This window comes from Enoplosus armatus, chromosome 23, assembly GCF_043641665.1.
Source record: "Enoplosus armatus isolate fEnoArm2 chromosome 23, fEnoArm2.hap1, whole genome shotgun sequence".
Classification (NCBI taxonomy): Eukaryota; Metazoa; Chordata; class Actinopteri; order Centrarchiformes; family Enoplosidae; genus Enoplosus; species Enoplosus armatus.
The window spans coordinates 11,905,085-11,929,176 of record NC_092202.1 but is presented as its reverse complement, the minus strand read 5'-3'; the positions used below and the strand labels follow the sequence as shown (position 1 = coordinate 11,929,176).

At 41.6% G+C, this 24,092-nt stretch overlaps 1 protein-coding gene across 1 annotated transcript; it reads right to left on the bottom strand.

The window, feature by feature from the left end:
• Positions 1-895: 895 nt before the first annotated feature.
• Positions 896-16,999, bottom strand: LOC139306164 (urea transporter 1). Its single transcript, XM_070930122.1, has 8 exons — positions 16,873-16,999; positions 16,181-16,370; positions 15,413-15,541; positions 14,269-14,458; positions 10,434-10,581; positions 3,546-3,680; positions 1,931-1,980; positions 896-1,078 (listed from the first exon to the last, which is right to left on the bottom strand). The coding sequence occupies exons 1-8, from the start codon at positions 16,997-16,999 to the stop codon at positions 896-898; spliced, it is 1,152 nt and encodes a 383-aa protein (XP_070786223.1).
• Between the last annotated feature and the right edge of the window lie 7,093 nt (positions 17,000-24,092).

Below are 24,092 nucleotides of genomic sequence, written 5' to 3'. Positions count from 1 at the left end.
ATGTGGACAATGTGTGTGTTTGGGGAATATAGATGTCGACGGGAAATCTACATCAAAAAAATATACACAGGCAACATGAAGCACTGTGAAAAAAAGTCTAATAATGAACCACGACTAAACATCTTCACTTTTTCAAAGAGGATTTGATAATAATAATGTGAAAAGTAATAATACTAATAATTCAAGATGCAAACAGTTGCCTTGAACTTCCTGGCCTAAGCAGCTGACCCCTCCGTCCATCTGAGAAACACATCACCTGTCGTCTGTGTGTACTCTGTATTGAGGTACATGTACAGTTTACAATGAGTTCCAGTGGAGTGCCATGTTGTATGTCTATGCAGGATAATGACAAAAATAGGATAAAATATATGATTACCACTGAATTCAGTCTGTGTTTTTATTGACGATAACAGTTAAACTGTCATTTTAACAACAAATGATTTTATGAACTGACTTGTTGATTTCATGCCTATTAAAAGAAGTTTTCTTTCCCTTTAAATCGGCTGCTTCTTTGGCTCTTTTTACATGTCATGCTGAGTAAAAAACAGAAACACATACTGGAATAACACGACCACATCTAGGTTGACATTTTGACACATTTAATAGAAATGCTTGGGTTTGAATACAGAGACTTATAAACAACATTTTATTGCTGAACATACATTGCCACCTTGTGGACAATATCAAAGTGTTGAATCCACTTTTTTACACTCACTCATAAGTCTATGAAATGGGAGTGTACATCTAAGCCTTTGTTTATAAAATGTTTGTAATAAAAATGTATACATGTTTAGTCCAGCCCATACAACTCAGAAGTTACTGATACAGTACTCTGTGTGTGTGTGTGTGTGTGTGTGTGTGTGTGTGTGTGTGTGTGTGTGTGTGTGTCCTAGAGTTACACATCGGTGCTCTCCCTATCTTCGGTGTTCCCAGCTTCCCATTGGTTGTGGGAGCGCAGGTTGTGTTCAGGGGCCATGACTTGACCAATAGGGATGCGGTACACTGCTAAACTGCCGGTCAGCAGCAACATCAGCGTGGCTGTCAGAGTAGCTGCCCAACTGCATGCTGGGAGGCCAACCTAGGGAAAACGAAGGTTTTTAATAATGAATAAGAGAGAGTGGAGCGAGTCAGAACAAGCTTTTAGTTTTCAGCATTAGTTTACTCTTTCTGTTATGTTGAAGGAGGCATAAAAGATAAGATGTGAGCCAGACATTTTAAGGTCATGTATGTTTTTTTGCACTAACTACTTTCCTGTGTATTACATAATTACTGACACAAATCACAAAACAAACACGATTGTTTTCACATGAATGGGTTGTTTGAAGTATGTATAATATTATAGCTATATATATATTATTATACTATATATATTTCTTTAGGTTTTATGTGTTACTGGAAGATGCATGTTATATTTTTGGGATGTTTGACAAGTGGGATGAGACAAAGAAAAAAGAGAAAAAAAACTAAAAGACAATAAAATCCACTGTACGGTAACTCCGGTTTATGTGCAGTGTTTTATTTTTTTGCCTAGAGAGTACTAGGCGAGAATCAGCAAAATAAAATGGACCAATCCTCTTCACTGTGGAGAGACAGCCCAACTCCCTTTTATGTGAAGCTGTTTGATTGACCAATCTGAATTAAATATTTAACACCAGAGCGTTGAAACACTGGTTGAAAATCCTGCTTTTTATTTCAACTGGACATCACTGTTGAGTGCCTGCTGCACTCAACTTAAAACTTGTTTTTCTGCCATAAAAACTTTTTTGACATATCTAGTTCCCATCAATTGGAATCTCTACAGAGTATTCAAAACGAAAGAAAATCTGAAGCTAAAATTGAGTCATCCCAGGCTTAAAAAAATGGAAAGAAAAATGACGAAGTCTCAGTGTTTCTGCTTCATACGCACATGGCCCGAGGTGTGTGTACTCACAGTTCCCAGCAGATTGCTCAGAGCGATGTCAGCATATGCAGAGAGGAAGGCTGCAGGTAGAAGAGAAGAGGTTAGGCTAAATATATCCCCAGCACACTCACTCTGTATCTTTCTCCAGGATCCAGGAATTCAGTGTGACTGCAGTTGGTCCTGAAAGGAGACTCGCTGGAAGCGCCAGTTCAGAACATTTACCAAATGTGAGTCGATTAGCTGCCTGCCAAACTGGTCAGCACTAATGTTCATGGTGCTCCAGCTGCAAGAGCTGTGAGTCAGATGTGTTGTGGGAGTGAGACAGATTGTGTGCATAATTTTGTCAGTGTATCTGTATCCAAGTATGAAAGCAGAGGCAGAGAGGGGGACAGTCTAAATAGATCAATTAAATCAAGCTTTAAACTGACAAAATGATTTAAAATTATACAAAATGATTAACCTCTTCTCTGCAATTACAGCCATTTGTGCAGATAAACGCAGAGGAATTGCAAACAGAGTAGAAGCAAAGGGGTGTAAGCAGAATACATCTCCTGTACAATGAGCAGGAGGTGTATCCTGTTTACTCCACTTTGCTTTTATGCTACCTCTCAATGACTCCAAGGACTCAGAGAAATAACTTTCAGCAAGATGACTTTCACACAAGCAGATTTGATTGACTGCAGCCTAAATGACAGAGGAGAGCACTGGAAACTGATAGTAAGTGAGTCAGTGTTTAAGGTTTTAAAGCATGGAGCTGAATGTAATGGCATGAGTAAAATCCACAGACAACAGCTATGGGCCTGCATTGAGTCCCATTATTGAGTCTGAAAGAATGTGGAAAACGTGTAAATACTAAGAGTATTAAGATAAAATATTTTAATTCAATTGAGTTCAAAATGATCTGGGCTAAAGGCTATGGTTGTAGGATTTAAAAGGGTGTCCGTTTGAGCTAGTCTATCCTATTATTGCCTATTTGATATGCACTGTGTTGCAGTGAGTGTTTCAGCACCATGGACAGAGCATATTGAAGCAGCTTGTTTGTTTCTGTCGCCCTCCAGTGGCTGAGTACCGTAATGGCAAGAAAAATGACAAGAAAAGAGATTTGGATTTCTTTCCATTAGGTCTGTCTATTCTAACATTCCTGCAGAATACAAGTAAGGTTAACTCATCTAAAGCAGACGTTATTACAAAATCTGAAAATGATGCTTATATAGTTCTTGTTTTTCTGCCAAAATGATGCTCCCATTTTAGCAAGTATGACAAAGTCGTGGGGCTTGAAGAAGGAGTGGGGTGAGCATTCCTCACAGTGTTTCCCCATTATTCTCTAAAAAGCAGGTGGTTTGCACAGTTTTGACAACTATACTGTACAACATATTATTACCAAAAGTGAGTGAAACATGATTATGATTCTTAAACTGATCTCAGTGTACACAGACAAACATAAATAAAAAATGTGAGAACATGTGGCCAATTTTGTTTTTTGCTGGAAAATAACATTTAGTAGTTGTGTTTTACATCCTTTGTACTTCAATTGTGTTGGTAAAGCTTTACGTCATGTATTATATCATTAATACTGTCATTATGCACTTTGAACAACAGGCAGCAACTGTGTGTGTGTGTGTGTATGTGTGTGTGTGTGTGTCACCGCTGGCGATGGCAAAGAGGTGGGTCCTCCAGCTGAAGGTGAAGAAGAGTCCTCCAACAGCCATGCAGCCCAGAGCTCCATTAAACCCCGACAGACCTGAGTACAGAGAACCATGACGCACTGCCATGGATAAACCTGCCACACACACACACACACACACACACACACACACACACACATACAAAAAACAATGAGTCACTGCTACTGGGAAACAGGCAGAAATACACGGTAAAACACACACACACACACACACACACTGATACAGTATGTGTCAGTTGAATCTGCTGTACTAGAATTACCCATGTGGTGGTGCTACACACAAACTGATGCATGGTTGCCTTCAGTTCAAATCTTTGCATGTAACCTAATAAGGAAACGTGTTGACTTTTCCCTTTCTATTCCCCCGCATCTACAAAAAAGGAAAAATAATATCTGGTCCCACATGGAAGATGACGGTTTTGTTTACAGGTTACAATAGCAAGCTATTAGTTTGGAGTCTTGTGGAACAGAATATGATGCAGCACTAAGGAGGAGCTGAGATGTAATTTGTCTGCCTTGTCACTTGTATTCATGATTCCCCCCCCCCCCTATGGAACGGTCATGTGATGGTGGTGAGCAGGGCTGGGTAGGGGAAGTGCTGACAGAGACCCTGCATGTCTCCTCTCCAGTGAGCCTGAGTTGCTGTACACTAAAACAAATAGTTTAGGTTTTTTAAGTCTTTTACTGTAATGAGACGAGTAATGAGAAAAGGAGACATGAGAGAAGAGAAAGCTTTGGTGGATCTCTAAGGAGACTTTTAATTTACTTCATTGTCATGCTATTCCCCTTGCATTTGCATAATAATGACATTTTAAGAAGTCTTTACAATTTAACTTCAGAATCAATATGTTTTTTCGGTCATATATTATTTACATTTTTCAGTCCTGATTCCATCATCCACTCTCTTTGTGGTCCCACCACAGAGAATAGATGCAGCAGGGGGGTGAACACCAGGTCAGTGTCTCACCTCTGACTCACGTCCATACTAAACAAACACTACACTGGGAAGCTGAAGCTACTGTATATGCAGACTGCACAGGGGGCATGCTGACCCACATAAATCTCACTGAGGCCAAGAGCATTGACCTTTTTCTCTGCTGGTCTTCGGCTGCAGCTGCACCGAGTCTTTCAACCCACACGTGAGGGAGATTAACAATAAAGTCAGGTTGACATCAGGAGGAGGAGGGCCACAGAGTCCAGCTGCAAAGGCCAGCAAGCGTCATTCAGGATCAGCAAGCAGCAGAATGATTTGCTTTACTTTTAAATATTTGAAACCAGTACATTGTTTTTGCTTTGCCCTCTCTGGTTGAAGGTTTCAAGCTTGTGTTTTTACCACATTCAGCGTCACTCATGGGTGTGGGCAGAAGTGTTGCACCTATAACCACACCCAACAGTGATGTCACCACGCACTGACACACCCTGGAGTTCTTGTCCACGTCACTGCGGCAAGGTGAGAAGTTAAATAACCGGTCAGCAAAAATAACATTTTCAAGAGTTGTTAAGTTGCTCCTCAATAAGTGGGTTTCCATCCACCAGGAAACCAGCATTCATTCACATTTAGATGGAAACTTGACTAGTGAGTAAATGATCTGGCCTACAGTATAAGATGACAAAAATGAATATATCTTATCCTTGGATGACAAAGTCAGCAAAGTCATGCATCCAAGTTCCTTCTGCAGAGATGACACTTGAAGACAAGCAAAGAATAAAAATCCTTTGAGTGAGCAAGCCTTCAGCTCCTTCACCGTCACCTTTCTGAGGCACAACACTGCCTCAGAAAGAGACACATTGGAATTACTTGCCCTCATGAGCATTTCTGCTACTCGCTGCACACCAAGCCAGAAGGGACAACACTGCATCTGTGTGTGTGTGTGTGTGTGAGTAAGCAGAGGCCATCAGTCCTGTAGCCCCACCCAGAGCAGCTGCCACCGCTCAGCTGTGGAAAGGAATGAACTTTAAAACTGCTTGCTGACTATTTCATTGATACATGCAGTGCTTATGTTTTTGGGGGCATGAACCCTGCAGCAGAAATAGTGTATTTTTACCTTCCTGAGCAAGAGTAATGTCATAAAACATTTACTGAACCCTGTCTGACTGTGCAGAAGAGTGACCACCAGTAACCTGCTGTCTGCTGTAGCAGCTATTTATTATTTACACACACGTGCACTAAACTGAATGTGTTCCTGGCAGAGTGGGAAGGACTTTGCCCAATAGCCGGGTTGCGTTGTCATATCACAGCTTTGTCATTAGCACTTTTGATAATGCATAGTAGCCAAGCTGAGAATGCATGAGCATCCATGCTAGAAGACAAGACAAGATAAATGACGACAGCATAAATGCAAGTTGTCATACATATTGCTAGCCATTGCTGCAGCTGCTCCACCCTGCATCTCCCCTGTATTAATACTGCAGGGTTGTCCAAAAGAATTCATCTGCAGTAACAGTAAATTTTGGGAGCTCGTCTGTAGATAAATGACCCTCGGGGTGTGCTGTGATAGATTTCCTTATTACCAGTCATTGTGGGCTGCAGTTCAGCAGTGTGGTGCTGAAGCAGACTGACCACACCCCAGTGCCGCCTCCTCTCTCTGTGTCTGCTGGGCTACTCGGCCATCCACTCCCTCTTTCCACTCTCTGTTTCTTTCTCCTCCCTCACAGCTTCCCTCACCCGCAGTCTGTTTTCAAACGCCTCCCTCTTGTCTCTTCCTCATTCCACACTTCATTATCGTCCTCTCCATCTTCCTCTTCATTGTCACCGTTCCCCCTTTGTTTCTCGTTCACAGTACTTCCCTCGATCCCTTCCTTGCTTCCTTCATCACATTAAAGACTAATGGCAATGTGGGAGGGGGGCCCCAGAGGATACTAAAATTTTTACTGTTTTTCTATTATGTGTGTGTCTATGTATGTGGGTGTGTAAGTCACTCCCAGCGTGATGTTGTCAATGCTAATAGAATGAGTCAGAGAGCTCTTATCATATCAAACCCAATATCTCCTTTCCTCCCCTCTTTTCCAGTTGCTGCCTGCATCAAACCACAGTGACTAGCTGCAGACTAAACGGAGGACAGTGTAATAGGTTGGAGTGAACTGTACATAATGTCTTGTTTTGCAGTGTTTGTGGGTAATGGCTAACTTTGTATTTGGGCCTTTGCTCTTCATTCAGCTGGTGAATCCATCATTCTGTCCTTTGCTGGCCTCGAGTGGGGAAACTGTTTGTGGATGCAGCCAAATTGATTGCTCTGTATGTGGGCTCATTTGTTAGCACTGTCCAGATATCAGCAGCATGGGCTGAAGAGGGAACTGTTTGTTGCTGCAATTTCAGATGTTGTATAGGCCGATTTTCAATAGCAAGACTAAAAGTCTACAGTCATGCTAGTGGCTTTGTGAGGCCGGACCAAGGCACAATGGTGCTTTGAGCTAGTAGCATACTAACATGGTCACAACGACAATGTTAACATGCTGATGTTTGGCGGGTAATGTTCACCATCCTAAGTCTAAGTCTAAATAAACATCTTTATTAATTGTTTCCTGAACACGGGGGCAGACTGAGAGCCCTCTGCTTCTTCCTCCTTTCTGATGCTGCATCTACAGTATGTTAAACCAGAGATGGCAGATCTGATATTCTTGAAAATACCTTTCATGTGTGGTTTCACATCATACATACAAAGCTACTTAAAGCACTCAGCGTTAAGCAGTGAACACCAGTTGACTTCTCCAACTGCCTCACATTCTCTTCCCTCCTGTATTTGATCCCACTTTAAAGCATTTCTACAATTATTCTCCTATAGCGTGAATGCTGCAGGAGGTAGAGGCTCTGGCCTACATACAGCCCTTGATCTCTTCCTCCGGAAACCCCTTATGGGAATAGTTTACACCACAATGCTTTGAGTGACAGCTCTAAATATGGCCTCATACTCTGCCTGTCCCAGGCGAACTTCATATCTCTTTCCTCTCTCAATTTGACCCATGCTACTGTGTCTATCTATCGTTCTCGCTCCTTCTCGCAGTCAAAGTAGGCTTTAAGACGTGCTGATTAAGAGGCTAATTGCTCATAGAGAGCAGGAACAGTGATTTCCCCACCTCTCATCAGCCTCCACGCATCCCTAAACATCCTTGAAAAAAATGATTAAACACCAAAGATGGAGATGAATGATGCGGTGACTACAGCAATGTTACTTAACTCGAAAGCTATTCTGATGGTGGTGAATGGAAACAATGATCATCAAAGTGAAGATAATAAAGGCGATGTCAATGAAAATGACAGAAATAATGATTATAATACAGAGATCAATAATGGTAATAATGATGGAAATAATAAACTAATGGAGATGATGATAGTAAAGGTAAAGAGCAAAGGATGAAGAGGATGATGATGATAAACTGACCGTTCCCTAAGGCCCAGCCCCCCTTTAAAGCTTTCTGTTGTAGCTTATACATGTTGTGCAGTCACTTTCTGAAATGGTTCCTCAATTTCTCACAGAAGTAAACAAAAGCAGGCTTTCCCAACCACAGGTAAGTCCTCTGATTTCCAACCTGCTATCCCTATCGTAGCAGGGGGGGGGGGTGCAAACTGACAGCTGGGAATGTTACTCTCAGTGGCCGTTCCCCCTCTGTTATATATGAAAGGAAGCTCACACATCTGTCATATTCATACTGCTGGCTTGTTTGGTGCGGGATACGCGCACAGACATGTGTAGGGTGTGAAAGCTGACAACACTTTGCAGCCAATCGTGTCTATCGTCGCTTACCTTGCCGTGAACTGAAGCCACGGGAGAACCTATGTGACATCAGCAGTAACTTTATTTTGCCAGTTATCACCAAATAACCCAGCAATGTTATAGCTACATGGTTGCTTTGGTTATAGCAAGTTAGCCTCAGATAGAAATAATGTTACACCTCTATGGTTTGCCAACAGTGTCTCTCATAAACAGGCTTAGATTTAATAGTAGAGAGTGAAGATAGAAGTATATTGATAGCAGAGGTCACAATACATTTGTATGCCATGCTAGCTTACGTGGAAAAGGGGTAAATAGGCCAAGGCTATAGCTCTGAATTGGCCAGCTTTTACCAAAAAGTTGCTTATTGGAACCACGACAGCCTCACCTTTTACAACTGAGCAATGATGCAAGTGAAAAGAATAAGAGGTTTTTTGAAAGCTGATAAGAAGAAAGGATTAAAGGAGATGGAGCAAAAGAAGAGAAGGGCTGTTCATTGAGGTGAGACAGAAGAAGAAAGGCAGTGCTAGGGCCACAACTTGTTGTCTTAAGTGTTGAAGAGGATGATGTCAATTCAATACACACAGGCATACACACATTTTCAGACTTCTTGATCATTTCTTCTCTGGTGAATTTATTAGCCTCTTTCTCTTTTTTTGCTTTGCCCCCTGCTTTTTTCCCTTCTCAACCCTTTTTCTCCCCTCCATCTCCATCTGACACTTTCTTCTTTTTCTCCTGACACTGATCCTTCTTCCCCCCTCTGGGTCTCTGTCAGGCAGGATTAAGTTTTGAATCTGACCTTGTAGCATTTATTCACACTCTTAACTCTCTCACTGTGTGCCACAGCTTCATTTGTTTCTGTGCGTGGGTGTGTGTGAGTGCATTTACGTTTATTCAGGGCAGCCGGTTCACGGTTCATGGTAAAAGATGCATCAAATAACACCAAACAACACCAGCAACAACAGAGAGTGTACAATTGACAGAGACCCTGTTTGCTATGTTGCATTTATGCATTTAGCTGCAGGCTGTTTACTCCGGGCTCGGTTGCCTACACAATCTCATTAGAGTCACATCTCTTTGATTGCTTTCTTGTCACACTGTTGTTTTTTATTGCAGCAGTGTGTGTGTGTGTGTGTGTGTGTGTGTGTGTGTGTGTGTGTGTGTGCGTGTGTACCTGCCACCGTTAGCATGTGTCCGCGGGTTTGTGCAAATGAGTGTATGTACGGGCTCACTCCCACTCCTCTGTTTTTTAAAGCATGACTCATAGTTACAAAAACACACAAAAACACACGCACACACATTTTTACAACACTCTATTGTACTTATAGCAGCAGACGGAAGAAGGGGGCTGAAGTCTTTTAAACTCCTAGCGTTTCTCATTCTCCCTCTCTCTCCCTGAATAGAGTCACAGTGAGGGGGATGTAAAAGGCACACACAGCCGCAGGCCTGTGTGTTTGTATATAAGCCAGTGGTTATCACTGCCCCAGCTAATTGCTCCGTTTCTTTTGGAGCCTGTCTTACTGTTTCATATCCATGTGCGCTGCTGACATTCTGTCTTACTGCCAGGGGGATTCATAAACCTCACCCGACTTTAACCTCGTTAAAACGTACTGTAATTCAACATTTGCCATGCAGGGAGCAAAGCCTGCCATCTATTCGAGGTCCTGACTGATGGTTTAATAAATGGAAGGTTTATCTAAGACGAATGTTAATGCATATTTGCAATGGGTAGGTGGCTGTAGATGATATATGGAGTTCCAAGTTGGGGAACTCCATCCCAGATTAAAAGAAGGGGGCGCCTCTGTGGCTTAAGTGTTGAGCAGCTGATGAGTAAACTGATATTTATCTGTGAACTTTTGGAGTTTCACTGTAAGTAAGATCTTCAACCCTGAGTAGCTCAACCTAAAAAAACACCAACCATAGCCTGGTATGAGGTCAGGGTTACAATCTGTGTCAACTCTGTGGGAATGTGGAACACAGAATTGAAGCTTTTCCTCTTCTAATGTTACAAGGACTTGGCTCGAATTACATCACCATCTACAGTACAGTGTGACCTACAAAAGAATACAATAATATTCCCACTTTACCAACTCTCCCACTCCTCCCACACAGACATGCAAACACGCAGATGGAGACGCACCGGCCAACGTTCCTACAGCTGATCCCAGCAGAGCATGGACGGCCAGCAGGGGGGAGTAGAGCAGAACAGCTCCCAGGATGAGGAGGGAGGGCCCCAGAGCTCCACAGGCAAAGATCTGACCCACACCAAGAAATATGCCACGAATCACCTGAACAAGAGAGAGGAGTTAGGGGAGGATTTTTACACCATGTAGCATGATGCAAATGATTATACACACGTTTCGTATACAAGTATAAAATTCCAAGAGTGGAAACACTCACAAAAACATGACAAAATGTGTGGCAGCCCTATTCCCAGTCAAATTCAGCCATTCTTTTCTTTGCCTAGTTAAACACTCGAACACACACAAATGCTGCATTCCCAACAGTCAGTGAGAAGTGAAGAGTTTCCATGGCGACGTGATGGGCGCACCTGCCTGTCGCTGATATTTACAAGTCATAAATGGTCTTTAATTATACTGCTGCCACACAACTCTTTGTGCGTATGTGCGTGCCTCTATATGTGTGTGTATGCATGTGTGTGTGTGTGTGTGTGTGTGCGCAGAAAGATTAAATATGCTGTCGTGGTAGTGCAGCCAGAGAGCCATCCTCAGCAGAGTGAAAGCTGAAGACATTAAATATAAATAGGACTGACGTCATCGCCATCTCTGGAGATAACCAGAGGAGAGACGGAAGGAGGAAATGGAGATGGGTGGAAGAAAAGGAAGGAGGAGAGCGATAGAAGAGAAAAACGGGATGAAAAGAGGAAAAATTATAGAAGACGAGGAGGACGGAGGGGTGAATGAGGGGATGAGAATGTTTCACATCTAAAAATAAATGACTTTATTGTGCTGCCCTTGAAAATATGGTCACATGAACTAATTGTTTATTGTAAAGTGAATTATGAGGAAGGAGAGCAGAGGAGGATGAAAAAGACAGAGGGGATTGAAACAGTGATGAAGAACGATGTGGAAGAAGGAGGAGGGAGATTTGCATAGCGGTGCAGAGGAATGGATAGGGACGGGGGAGAAGGGAAGCAGAGAGATGAAAGAAGGATTTAGAGGGTTCAGATCTCGCAAGTAACCAACCAAAGGGAACTTATGAAATGAAAAGGACGGCATTTATAAGGCGGGAAGACAGACAGATGGAGGGAAAGAGGAAGGAAAAGATACGAGTTGAATATCAAAAAGGAAGGATAATAGACTGAGGGATGGGAAGAGAGAGAGAGAGAGAGAGAGAGAGAGAGAAATAATCTGAGTTGGAGGGGCTGAAACTTATAGAAAGTAATTATTGAGTGTTTCAGGAACATACTGTGCCACAGGGCCTGATGCTTGTTAATAGAATCGTGTGTAAATCTTGACTCTATATTCAGGACACCTAACAGCGCTGAGAGGGTTTAGTCGGCGTAGCTAATCTAGTTTTCACAGTCAGTTTGCAGATCATCGTGTGCAGAAATACACTGATATACAGCAGCCTTCTCCACTTCTGGCTCTTACTTTTAAAAGAAACAAGCGCCTTGTGGTGAATAAATCCAGCAACTTTAGTCAGCGTTAGGTAGTTTCATACCAAGAGGCCCTCTGACAGGTCTAGTTAGGTATTGTCTCCATCTTCAGTGCTACGAAGAAACAAGGAAGCAAGGTACCGTTATCCTGGGGATTAATATGTTTGTCCGCCATATAAAGAGTAACATCTAGTGTTTAGACTAATGTATAAATATAATGAATATTACATTCAGCTTTGATGCAGCAAAGATCCCTGGGTGGAATTAAACTGATTCTGATTCAGATTTAAATCATGGAGAATCAGAGTTGTGTTTCTGGCAACAAATTCAAAAGTCCGATATTCACTCACCTTATAACTCTGGTTTAGTCTCCACCAACTCCTGAGGGATAAATCTTTCTTTTTTGCTGCTAAATGGCGCACTGCGTTCACCAGCTGGTCGCTAACTTTTACTAAAGTTTATTGTTTGGTGTTCGGTGGCTGGTGTACAGTGGATTCATCAAATCTTTTTCCACAAAAACATCTGGAAATGGGGTTGCTGAGAGCGGTGAGAGGGGGCCACACAGTAAAGTTGTGGGCCATAAAACCAAAACAATTAGCTGAATGATGCTATTGCTGTGTAGAGCTGAGAGTAACTGTAGAGTTGAGGGACAATTCTCTGTGCGCGAATCACTATGAGTGACTTCTTCCACATTACACTTATTTGAGCCCTTGTTACAGTAATATGAAAATATTGATTGTTGCAGATTTAAATGATGTCTTGGACATAATAAAATATAATGTGTTATTCTGCTAAAACATTGTATATTAATTTTGGATATTTAGACTATTTAGTGTTTCTATGTGTATATCCGTATATGTTTAAGTGAGATAATTTACAAATACAAAGTAGTTGTATCTGCATGTGAAGTTTTGTTGTCCATATAATCAGCACATACTGTTGTACTGTGTAAGTTGTCAATGCATACACACAAACGCCAACAAGTAATCTTTATGTCCACTCATTACATTTGGAAGGAGATAGAGCTTTTCTGATCCGCATCACATAATCTGTTCTGCCTGTTTCCAAACAAAAGCGTGGAGATCAAAACTCAGTCGCTGAAATGCCAGCTGGCTCACAGAGATCAGAAGCCGACTGCAGCAGCTGGTGAGAGTCTGGATTCTTTTGCCAAAGTCTCGTGAGGAGCAGCTCAAGGCAACTGCATTTCATTAGAATTCAGTTGTCGAGGCAAACTATTTATTTTCTTTACAAGGTATCCTGTGCAACAGCTTGCATACTAATGAAGATGACTTTCAGTAGCATTTCTCCCTGGCTGTACTAAGGCAACAGCAGCTATAAAATCCCCCAACTCATCCTCTGCTGCAAACTTGACAGAAACTCATAATATTCAAACCTGTTCCACCATCACGAGTTCTGAATATGATGCACAATCTCAGTCCACAGACACTGAATAAGATGACATAAACACTTCATATCGGATGCAACCGCGTCGCCTCCACTATGAGTTTCAATCACCAAGAATTGTTAATTAAAACAGTTTGGGTTGATTATAATTTCTGAACAGGAGCTCCAGCCGTGACTGTTGCTAAGTAACTGGTGAGTCATAGCTGGCTGGTCTTATACATATTGTGCTCAGTTATTTCACTCTGGAGACCGGGCTGCAGCATGGCAGACACACAGAGGATAACTAGCTTGGTCTGTTTTAAAGTCCTCATCTTCATCACACATCCTGTCACTTTTAATAGTTCCCTTTGAGACTACTGATGATCTGCACCTGTTCCTGTGATCATGACTTGATAGGCTGTCTCTGTTCAAATATCACCGCAAATGTTACTCTGACAGATACCCTCATGATGAAATGCTGATGAAGAGAAAATACGAAATTGAGCCTCAAAGTGTTCTTTCTTTCCCATCGGAGCAGAGAACTAATAGAAACGTGCATTATCATTACTTGTTTTAATAACCATTAACTGCAAATGATTTACAGCCGTTAAGTCTATAAGTTCATAAGCTTTCAAATCCATCAACTGACAAACTGATTGATGAACTGAGGTGCTGGTGAGATTTGAGTGTGGCCATGTTTACCTAACAAAGGATGCAATATATCAGCATGCAAATGTGAATATGAATGTAGCAGTTGCATAAACTCCCTTTCTACATGCTGTCTTACGTAGAAAAGGATAAATGACCATTCACAAACTTCTGTTTGCCATAGAGCTTATTCTTCTGCAATAATCCAAAATCCAATGGAAAAACCCCACTGGCTTTTTGTAGAGGGAACCAGGGCGATGCTAACTCTGGGGTTGGCCTATGAAAATACGTCATCCCTGCAGCACTCCATGTTGGATCGCCTTACCTCAACTGCAATGAGCTCGGTGCCATTGGGCTCCAGCGCCCCTGCTGGCGTAGAAGGGTGGTGCGGGAAATAGGGGTTGTCTTGACCGGTACAAAGGAGGTAGAGGACAATAATGATGTTGAAGGGAAACACAGCAGCAGGCAAATCCCAGCGGGCCAACAGTGAGGAAAGCCCACTGAACAGAAAGACACTGGAGATGGCAGCGTGGGGAGAGAGAGAGGGGGCGCTTATGATTGTTAATGAAATGGACATCGTTTCCACGTTGTAATGGATGGATACATGCTTTTTGTAGACATGTGCAGTGTTCACAGTTACACTAAATGTAGAGCCCTTCTAAAATGGCTTCACTGTGGCATCCATTTCTCACATACTGTACGTTGTGGGTGAAGTGGAGGCACTCCTGATATATGCCATTGGATGTTGTGTTGAGAGGAGAGCCACTGACATATCTTCTTTAGCTTTCAGTCAGTAAAAAGTGTTGTGTGCAGGTTGATTGACATTAGCAATAGTGTCTTCTGGTTCCCTTGGAGACAGGAGGGATTTCTACTGTTTCTTACAGTGACTCACAACTCAAACTCATGATTAATGAATGATTAGATATGATACATTTTTCAAGCAAGATGAATACGGCTGCAGCTAATAGTGAATTGCATTATCAATTCGTTTTTCGTATAAAGAGTCAAAAAACATTGAAAATATCCATAATAATTTCACAGAGCCCAATGTGACTGTGTAGGTCCAAATACAAAATAGACTTCAAGTAGAGTTGGTGGTTCCCATAGAAAAGCTCAGGGAACTGACTGTGTGCTGCACTTCATGGGAGGAGGGGAAGTTAACCAGACATACATTTGCTAAACCATCCAGTTTCTATGGAAGCTACATGGAACTGTCTCCCACACAGTGAAAGAGACAGGGGCTACTTTTAACCATGACACAATCATTCCCTAACTTAAACCACATAGTTCAAAGCAGCAGCGGCAGATCAGAAAACAGTCAAATGAATCATTCTTATAATGGTCTTAGAAGGAAATAAAAATACATTTGTTGTTTGATTTGGGAGAGCTGTTGCTCACCGCCATGACTATTGAGCTACAGTACGAGCGGCGTGTGTGTGTGTGTGTGTGTGTGTGTGTGTGTGTCTTACCATGTGGCTGACCCCAAGCAGACAGGCAGCAGCAGCCACCAGTACCAGTCTCCAGCCGAGCTGAACACTCCCATCAGCAGAGACACCAACATGCCGTTAAAACCATGGAGACCTCCTGACACCTCAGCACTACACACAAACACAGAACAGGACAATTCATATATAACAATTACATCTTGCATTTTCTATTTAGGAGACAAAAAGAGGGCAACATGTCTGTAACACAGTGATGTACAGTAAGATCATAAAAATAATCAAAACACACATTAGTGTAGCTTTTTATGGGTCCTCGTGAAGCAAACTGTTCAGTTTTAATGAGCAGGAGCCCCAGGGTGACACTACATTTATTCAACATGTCAGACTTGAAAACATTAGGCAACCCAGTTCAGCTGGAATTATTTTTGAAACCTTAAAACAAGGTTGCGTATTAGCATATTATAATGTGCGTGGCATAAATATTGGGACAGGAACTAAAATAAGAATCGCCAGGCAGTGGGTGTGGGTGAGCGCACGGCTATCAGTCATGGAGCTGCTATTCTCATGAATTTTAAGTAGAGCCCTCAATCAACTTTAGTCGTAAGGTTGAGCAAATTACAGGCTTGTGTTTCAGGCTCGGCTTCCAAGCAACAGACAGGTTTTTATGGAGGGTTCGATTATTTAAAAGGGACATTCTTCTGTTGTGTGGACACCCAGATCATTAAATACAGTATGTTTTTTGAGCTTCCACTGTTTGTGTGCATGTTTCTATAAATATTCACATCATTCCACCTGTCTTGCCCGATGATAACAGCTGTTAGCGTAGAGGCCAGTACACCCAGAGTTCCCAGCAGGCCCTGCCAGGGGGAGGCCCAGTACAGTGCAGCCAGGATGAGAGCACCACTCAGCGGGTTGTTGGCTAGAATCACCCTGGTCACCCCTCTCAGGCCCCAGACCGCCAGCTGCAGCACAAACAACTTGTCTGAGGACACAGAAAGACAACATTTTGCACATTTTCCTTGATAGCTTTTCCCCGACCAAACCATCTGGGAAAAATGTATATTTCCAGCTGCAGGAGCTGAAGAGGCAAACTGCAGCTCGAAACTTGTTTCTCAGATGGATTTCTTGATGCCAGTACAGGGTTTTATAAAAGATGGGAGTTTAATGATGTTATGTTTCACGTTGGAGGAAGAGTGCAGCAGCCTTCACTGTGGGAATTGTGTGATGATTACATCTGCATATTTTAATGGCAGTGTAAGCATTTGAGCCTCATTTATTTATGATCATGGCAGTTTAACACATTCCAAGGGTTTGGGAACTTCCTCTTTTTTTGAAAAGTTTTATAATTAATCGCATTACGAGAAGGCTCAGATGGATGAATTATGGATTTTCCAAGCATATTTTATAAAGGTCACACAATATATTACATTTTATACTTCCAGATTAGAAGTAAGAAAACATTTTATTTGTTAGAATTCTCCTACCCTGCATGCACTTATCCAAGTGCTCCATGTCCCCAGTACACAACAACAGGCCGCTCAACACACGCCGGGTGAGGCTGGCACGACTCCTGCTGGCTTCCTCCACCTCCGTTTTGGTATCCATCCACATCCCTGCAGCTGCTGGACCACACCACTATAAATGTGTTGAATATGTTGCAGTAATGTTGGAAAACCCCAGAGCTCCACTTGACTTTGTTGCTTCTTTTTGTTCTTTACGCTCCTCTGTTTGTTCTCCTGTTGCTTCTTTCTCCCTCTCAGTCATCCCTTCTCCCCTGTTCCCCTCCTCTCCCTCTTTCCTCTCCGGTGAGGTTTAAGGGGATGACTTATAAACTGGTGGACCAGGTAACGTATTCACTCGGCTTTTGACCGGCCGTGCCAGAGAAGAGCAAAGTCCAGCACCATCACTACTAAGACTGGTCCATCCCTTCTTCCTGCTCTGTTTTCACATTTCACAATCACCTCGTTCTTCTGTCCTCTCTTCCCCCCGTTCTCCTCCAGCCCCACTGTGACATCCCTTCACTTATTGTTTGTCCATTTGAGCTACTCATCCACTTTTTATTGCAGCCTGCGGATGAATGTTTGTCTTTCCTTCATTTGTAAAGCCATTAGTGGGCGTTGTGTTATCTCAGGTTTTTCCAAAAGGTGTAATATATAACCCAGCTATCTCTGCTGCTTTGCCTTCTTTGAGAAAACGGATGCAATATTGTTGACACCAGATCCCTCTATAACTTCCGTGAGGCACTGATTTTCCTTTTGACTCTCTGATCAGTTTTAACAAGCTGCTCACGCTGCTTCTGCCTTTAAAATATTACAACTTTACAAATATATTACAAATATTAAAACTTTCCTTCTATTTTGTTTCCACTTTAAGAACATTTGAGAGCACTTGGGGTTCAGAAAAGGTGTGTGTTGGTGTATTATGTGCATGCATACTATCTGTTGCTGTGACCTTTTTCCACCTAACTCACTGAACGACCTGAATAATAGAACTATGCTTTGATGTCACTTGAGAAACACAACAATGTGACTTCCGAGAAGTGTGTGCGTCTGTGTGTACATGTATGGCCTTTGGTGCTGATCCATTAGCAGGCTCAAAGTGCAGCAAGTGAAGGCAATAACAGCATGCCAGACGCCACCACAGAGAGAATCTTTTCACTCTGTCTGAGACAGTGCAGCAGGGATTCAAAAGCCTTGTTTTTGCAGGTGGAAATTGCTGTGCCATTCAAGAACCTCTGACAGCTCATCTCTCTCTCTCTCTCTCTATCTCTCTCGCTTCCTCTGTCTCTTTTATTTGCCTCAATAAATACATCTGCCTCCCACTTTCTGTCTCTGCTCCTTGGCTCATTCCATCAATCATAGAAGATAGGGAAAAGAGCTACAGGTGGACACACACACACACGCCAGCGTGGACTGTAATAAGAGGAAGAGATGCAGGTGAACGTTGGAAGATTACACTTTGACCTGCAAATGTGCTGCACATATACACCACATTAAGGCAACCCAACACACAGTATTATTGGCGTGTATCTGAATCACAGAAGGTGCAGCTGTACTGTGCAGTATACAGTTCTGTAGACTTGCAAACTTGCAAGAAAATGCACACGACATGTCCTCCAATGTCTCCATATCAAGCAGTCGGCTTTTGTGTTTGTATACATACAAACACGAGAGACAAGAGTAGAATATTAAATACAGCCACAATGGAAGAAATGTATGATATATGATTATTGATGTATGCATTTTTGAGAGGAGAGGATATTCTCAACAGCTACTTGCTTACATTAAACTACACAAATATCAGCATTTACACGCCAATGAGAGTGAAAGAGACTATAGTTATATTTTTACATGCTGTGGCAACACAAATGTCTTAAAAACATGTCACGCAAAATTGAAATTAAATTGAGAGCCTACAGATACGAAGCTCTCATTCAACCTTTTAACATAAGGTTTTACCCTTTTGACTCTCCTTGAGTACCTTTAAGTTTAGTAAAAATCCAATTATTCCACATTGTCTGACGTTATATACAGTATATATTCTGTATCAGCTTGTTCTAGATTTTCACTGAAGCTATATGATCTTTACACTGAGTAACTTAAATATTCAAACCCAAGATTCCATATTTTTAAGATGCACCACTCTATCAATTGGAAATGTATTTTATTTAGTTATTTATTTATTCAATGTATATTTTCGTAGGGACAAGTATACAGCATAGACTAATGCCACTACCACAGCATTTATAGCCTACGCTAGTTTGCAATGAAAATCACAGGATAAAAAACAGCACAAAACACAACATATTTTGGCATTATTTTGAACACTTTCCCTCTAAAATCCACCTTAACATACAGTATTTGGTATTTTAGGAAATGTTTGGATCTCCCCTAGTTCTGTGGGTTTGAACAATACAGGCACACACAGGTCTACCCCACAGGTAGACCTGAGGTGTTGAACAGCTACCACCAGCCTTAATATGTATCTCCGTGAAGTGAAAGAATGCATGAACACAAGAGAAGTGCGAAGAGCATGACACTTAAACTTACACCTTGCAACTTCTGAATCAACACTGTGAGCCTGGAGAAGTTGGGAATTGAACCACAGACCTTGTGCATGTAAAGCACGCGCTCTACCAATGGATTTCTACAGTCTAATGTCTCTTTTGAGCAACAGTAATACACTGGATGAACGTAGTGCATGTCACCTGGTTCTAAATATAGCAATCTATCAGAGAGCATTAGTGTCACATCAAAATCCACTGCAGAACACAGCAACACAGAAGAGCTTCAAAGGTACACCATGTTATTTATAAGTATCATTTTATTAACCTCAAGCAGATTTTGAATATATAACAAGATAACAATCAAAACGAATGTGAGCATTTGGATTACTCGAAAGAAACTCCCCAAAGCCACTAAAATATCTAATTACTGAACTGGCTGAAAGAATCCAATCTCCAAAGCAAATGAAGCATGAGGCCCTGATGACATCACAAATGAGGTGCCAGAATTACAGCCCATCTGGACTTCAAGATGCAATTTTCACGCTGTTTACTGTGGCACTTAGCTTCAGAGTTTTCCCAGAAGTCAACACTGAAGGGCTACTTATCTTATGATATTCTAACATTTCCTCACTGTGTAAACATTGAATTACCGAAACTCTGCAGAAGACAGTTGGGGTGCACCCACTGCTAAAAGGGAGGACACAGGATTACTGTGTTCGAGTGATTAGAGAGGAGAGAACAATGAGCAGTCATTTCCTTCTGTTTCCATGATGATGGACATTTCTCTCGTTCTTCTTCTTCTCTCTCTCTCTCTCTCTCTCTCTCTCTCTCTCTCTCTCTCTCTCGCTGGAAGCAGCAAAACTGTGTGAGACAGACACTCACACCGACAGACTTGATTTTAGTTTGCCACTTTAGGTTAACATGACACTTGATCATGATTTAATTTGATCAGAGTTTCCCACAGCACTTCAGAGTCAAGGTGAGCTGCTAAATAACATCCGGCCTTCACTGTAAAACACTGAATTATCCCAGTTTGAACTCCACCCTAACCAACAGATACTTCCCATATTACTGTAAGTCTGCAGTCTGCAATACAAATTTGAGTTTTCAAACATAACTCTCACATATTAACCAGAAACAGCTCCAGGACAACATTAAAGCAGTTACTACAGCACTTTTTGTACATAGAGCCCCTATTTTAGGATTATGCAGCAGAACAGTGAATCTATAATTACAGATAAGGCGACCAAGGACCTCTTAAGACCAGACAGTGAAATATTCCCGACTGACCGTTCTGTCACCTAACCTCAATACAACTCATCACGTGTTTTATCCACTGAAGAAATAAAGGAAGTGAAGATGGCTTCAGTACAGGGCCCAGTGCTCTTCACAGATGTAGCAAATTGAAAGCAATATATCACGCTGGTGCAGTGGCTTATTGGAATACTACTACAAAGTGCAACAAGAACATGTAATGAATTGGACCAAAAAAGGTGCCAGCACCCTAATTCAGCAGTTGCATGACATGATCATTGCATGGGTCCAAAAGTCTGTTCTATTTTGCAATTGTTTCGAATGTAATAATATTTTTTTCATTACAAATGACAGTATCAGCTTACCAGTTTGAGTAAAAAGTTGAACCTTTGAAAAATGTACAGGAATTTCAGAAAATCGTCCCCCTTTTGCTTTAATGACAGCATGCACTCCAGCTGGCATGGACTCCACAAGTTTGTGCAAAACCTGATGACCCATGTTATCCCAGCATGATTTGACAATGTTCCAAAGGGCTTCTTGTGATGTCACAGAAAGCTTGACTTGGCCCCATAAATAGTTCAATGGGGTCCATGACAGTCAAGACTTCTTGGTCTTCTTTGGTCGTCAAGTAGTTCTTGCAAAACTTTGAGGTGTGTTTGAGGTCATTATCCCCTCCACAAAGATGCAAACCAGAGGGTATAGCATGTCTCTGAAGAATGGGGTGGTGCTTCTCCTTGGTCAGGGTGTAGTCGATTTGGTGCAGGTGTCCAATTCCAGAGTAGGCAAAACACCCCCAGACTATTCCCACCATCTTGTTTTACTGTTGGTTTTGTCTCTTTACTCAGAATAACAATTTTACTTCGGACACTTTCACTTAGTTCTGATGCCATGTTTACCACCATCACAATACTACTTAGTAAGCAATGATCTGCTGGGAACTTGAGGCACAGCCATATTTATAACATGTTAACCTGTTATAAATATGGCTGCAAGCTGAGTTAACTGAACGAGCCTCCGATGAGAAGCTCAAGTCCACCTGAGTGTCATCTGAATGCAGACTTTGATGGAAGGGATACAACTCAAAGAAATCTGACCTTTTGTGAGGTCAGCTGTATGCAACTGTATCACTGACCGGTACATATATTCTCTTATGCTATTCATTTATTTAAGATGAAGTTATCTTAATTTATTTTTGTCTCCTAAAATGGAGGTACTGTACATAAAAGGGCTACAATTCCTGCACTGTTAATCTAACGTGAACACTGTTGAATTAAAACAGATAGTCAGCATTTGAATCTCAGTCATTGCTTCATTTAAAAGCCAACACAACAACAAATGGCTCAATATCCTAATACTCTTTGACTGCACTGTAGATTAGTCATCCTCTTCCACCTTGAAAAATCAACTTCTTGTCAGAAATGCTGACTCTGAACTATGCAAATACACACACACGCACACACACACACACACACACACACACACACACACACACGCATACAGGGATAACAACTATCGTCAAGCTGATCAGTAGAGCTGGGGTCTTGCTCAGGTTTTTTTAATCTATTTTGTTTGTCCTGACATCTAGAATATTTTAAACGAATAAAATCCCTAACCATAACAACTACTTGCCTAAACCTAACCCTTATCCTAACTTTAAACAAAATCTCCACCCTAAAAGTTTATGATTTATATTATGGGGACTTGCATTTTGTCCCCATAAGGATGGCGAGTCCCCACAATGTGAGTGTGCCTCACCTTTACAATGACTTTACTTTAACATGAACCAAATCCTGACTTATACATATCTTAATCTTTAATCTAAAACCAAGATGTTAGCAAGCTGTAAAGATTATTAGGTAATCTTGAAAAGTTACAATGTACAGATGTTTTTCTTTCTATTTTTTCATCCTACACCAGCCTGTCCAATCATCATTTTGCCCTTCTAACGTTCTCAGAGTTACATACACAGACACCAGTATCTTAATTAACACTGACTTCTCAAGCATGAGTATCATTGCAATAGGCTCTTCTTCACAGTCTATTAGGGAAAGCATCGGAGAGTAAAGAGACAGAGGCGGAGGGAGGAGGTGAATGACTGATGGAAGGATCATTCATGCTGCTCCTGTGAAGAGCCCTCTGGGTGATGAGTGGAGCTCCATTCTCCTTCATGGCATTCTTACCATTCCCGCAAATCCCTCTCCCAGTTTAGTCCTTGTTGGCACATGTTACCCTTCACCGTCTTATACATACACATGTGTATGTATAGTCATTATGGCATAACTGCTCTGAAATCTGGAGTAAAGCCCTAATGGACAAAACGACCACCAGTTTTTAGGATCAGTGCTTGTTGACACAGATCGTGACAATTGCACTGCTGCACTCTGAATTAGACCATAAATTACCACATGTGCCATGTGATAGGTCATTATCATTTGTGGTTCACATTTTGTATAGAGTCCTTGTTTGTCATTCACTGTTGCCATTTTTCTAGTCTGTAATCGCCATAGCTAACCCTTTAATTTTTAGTCTGCAACCGCAAAACATCTACTTTTTTTTTATCTTTTTCTGGCGGAAATGAGCTTCCATATTACAGTATATCTATTTAAGCACATGCACATCACAGATTCTGCAACATTTTGAACAATGCTTTATATCTGATAGGATGTTGTTAAATCATTGCATAATTCACCATGTTTGTGAATTCCTCAAAATGAATTATCCAAGACAGAAAATGTTTTAGATCTGCAATAATTTGAAGTTCGCTGTTCTGGAAAAACAAAATATGAATCAGTAGACACAGTGACTTGGGGATTATGACGATCAAATATTCATATTTACAACATTCAAGCTGCAAACATTATAACTAACAGCTATTAGCTACTACTCACATCCCTCCAAGGGAATATTTCTTTTCTCACTCATACACACAAAGTATCAATATCATTTTTTAAAATTGCTTGCTTGTTACTGATTTTCTAGATTGAATCTGCCAGCATTGGTGTATGTCTGTTAATGTATAATCTCTTGTGTGGCATAGTAAGTGTCTGGTGATTCCACAGCCACAGTAGTCCGGTTTGGACGGCTATGAGAAGGGTTTTAAATATAGCCCTCCCTTACTCTGTATTTCTCCCTCCATGTGTGTTTCCTGGTTTGTCTGTGCAGAAATGATGACAACCAAGCCTAATCCAATCAAATGAATATACGACATAGGAGGAAGCAGACAACATGGAGGCGGTGAGTGACTGCTGTGACTCACCACATGAGACTACTGAGCATCAGGCTGTGATACACCAGCTGTGTGTTGTGCATATGACTGCATGGATGAGCTGGGTGTATAGACATGAACCTGTTTGACTCACACCAGGGGAGTGTATTTTGTTTTCTGTTTCCAGTCTTCATGCTAAGCTGAGCTAACTGGCTGCTGGCTGTAGATATTTCGTGTAC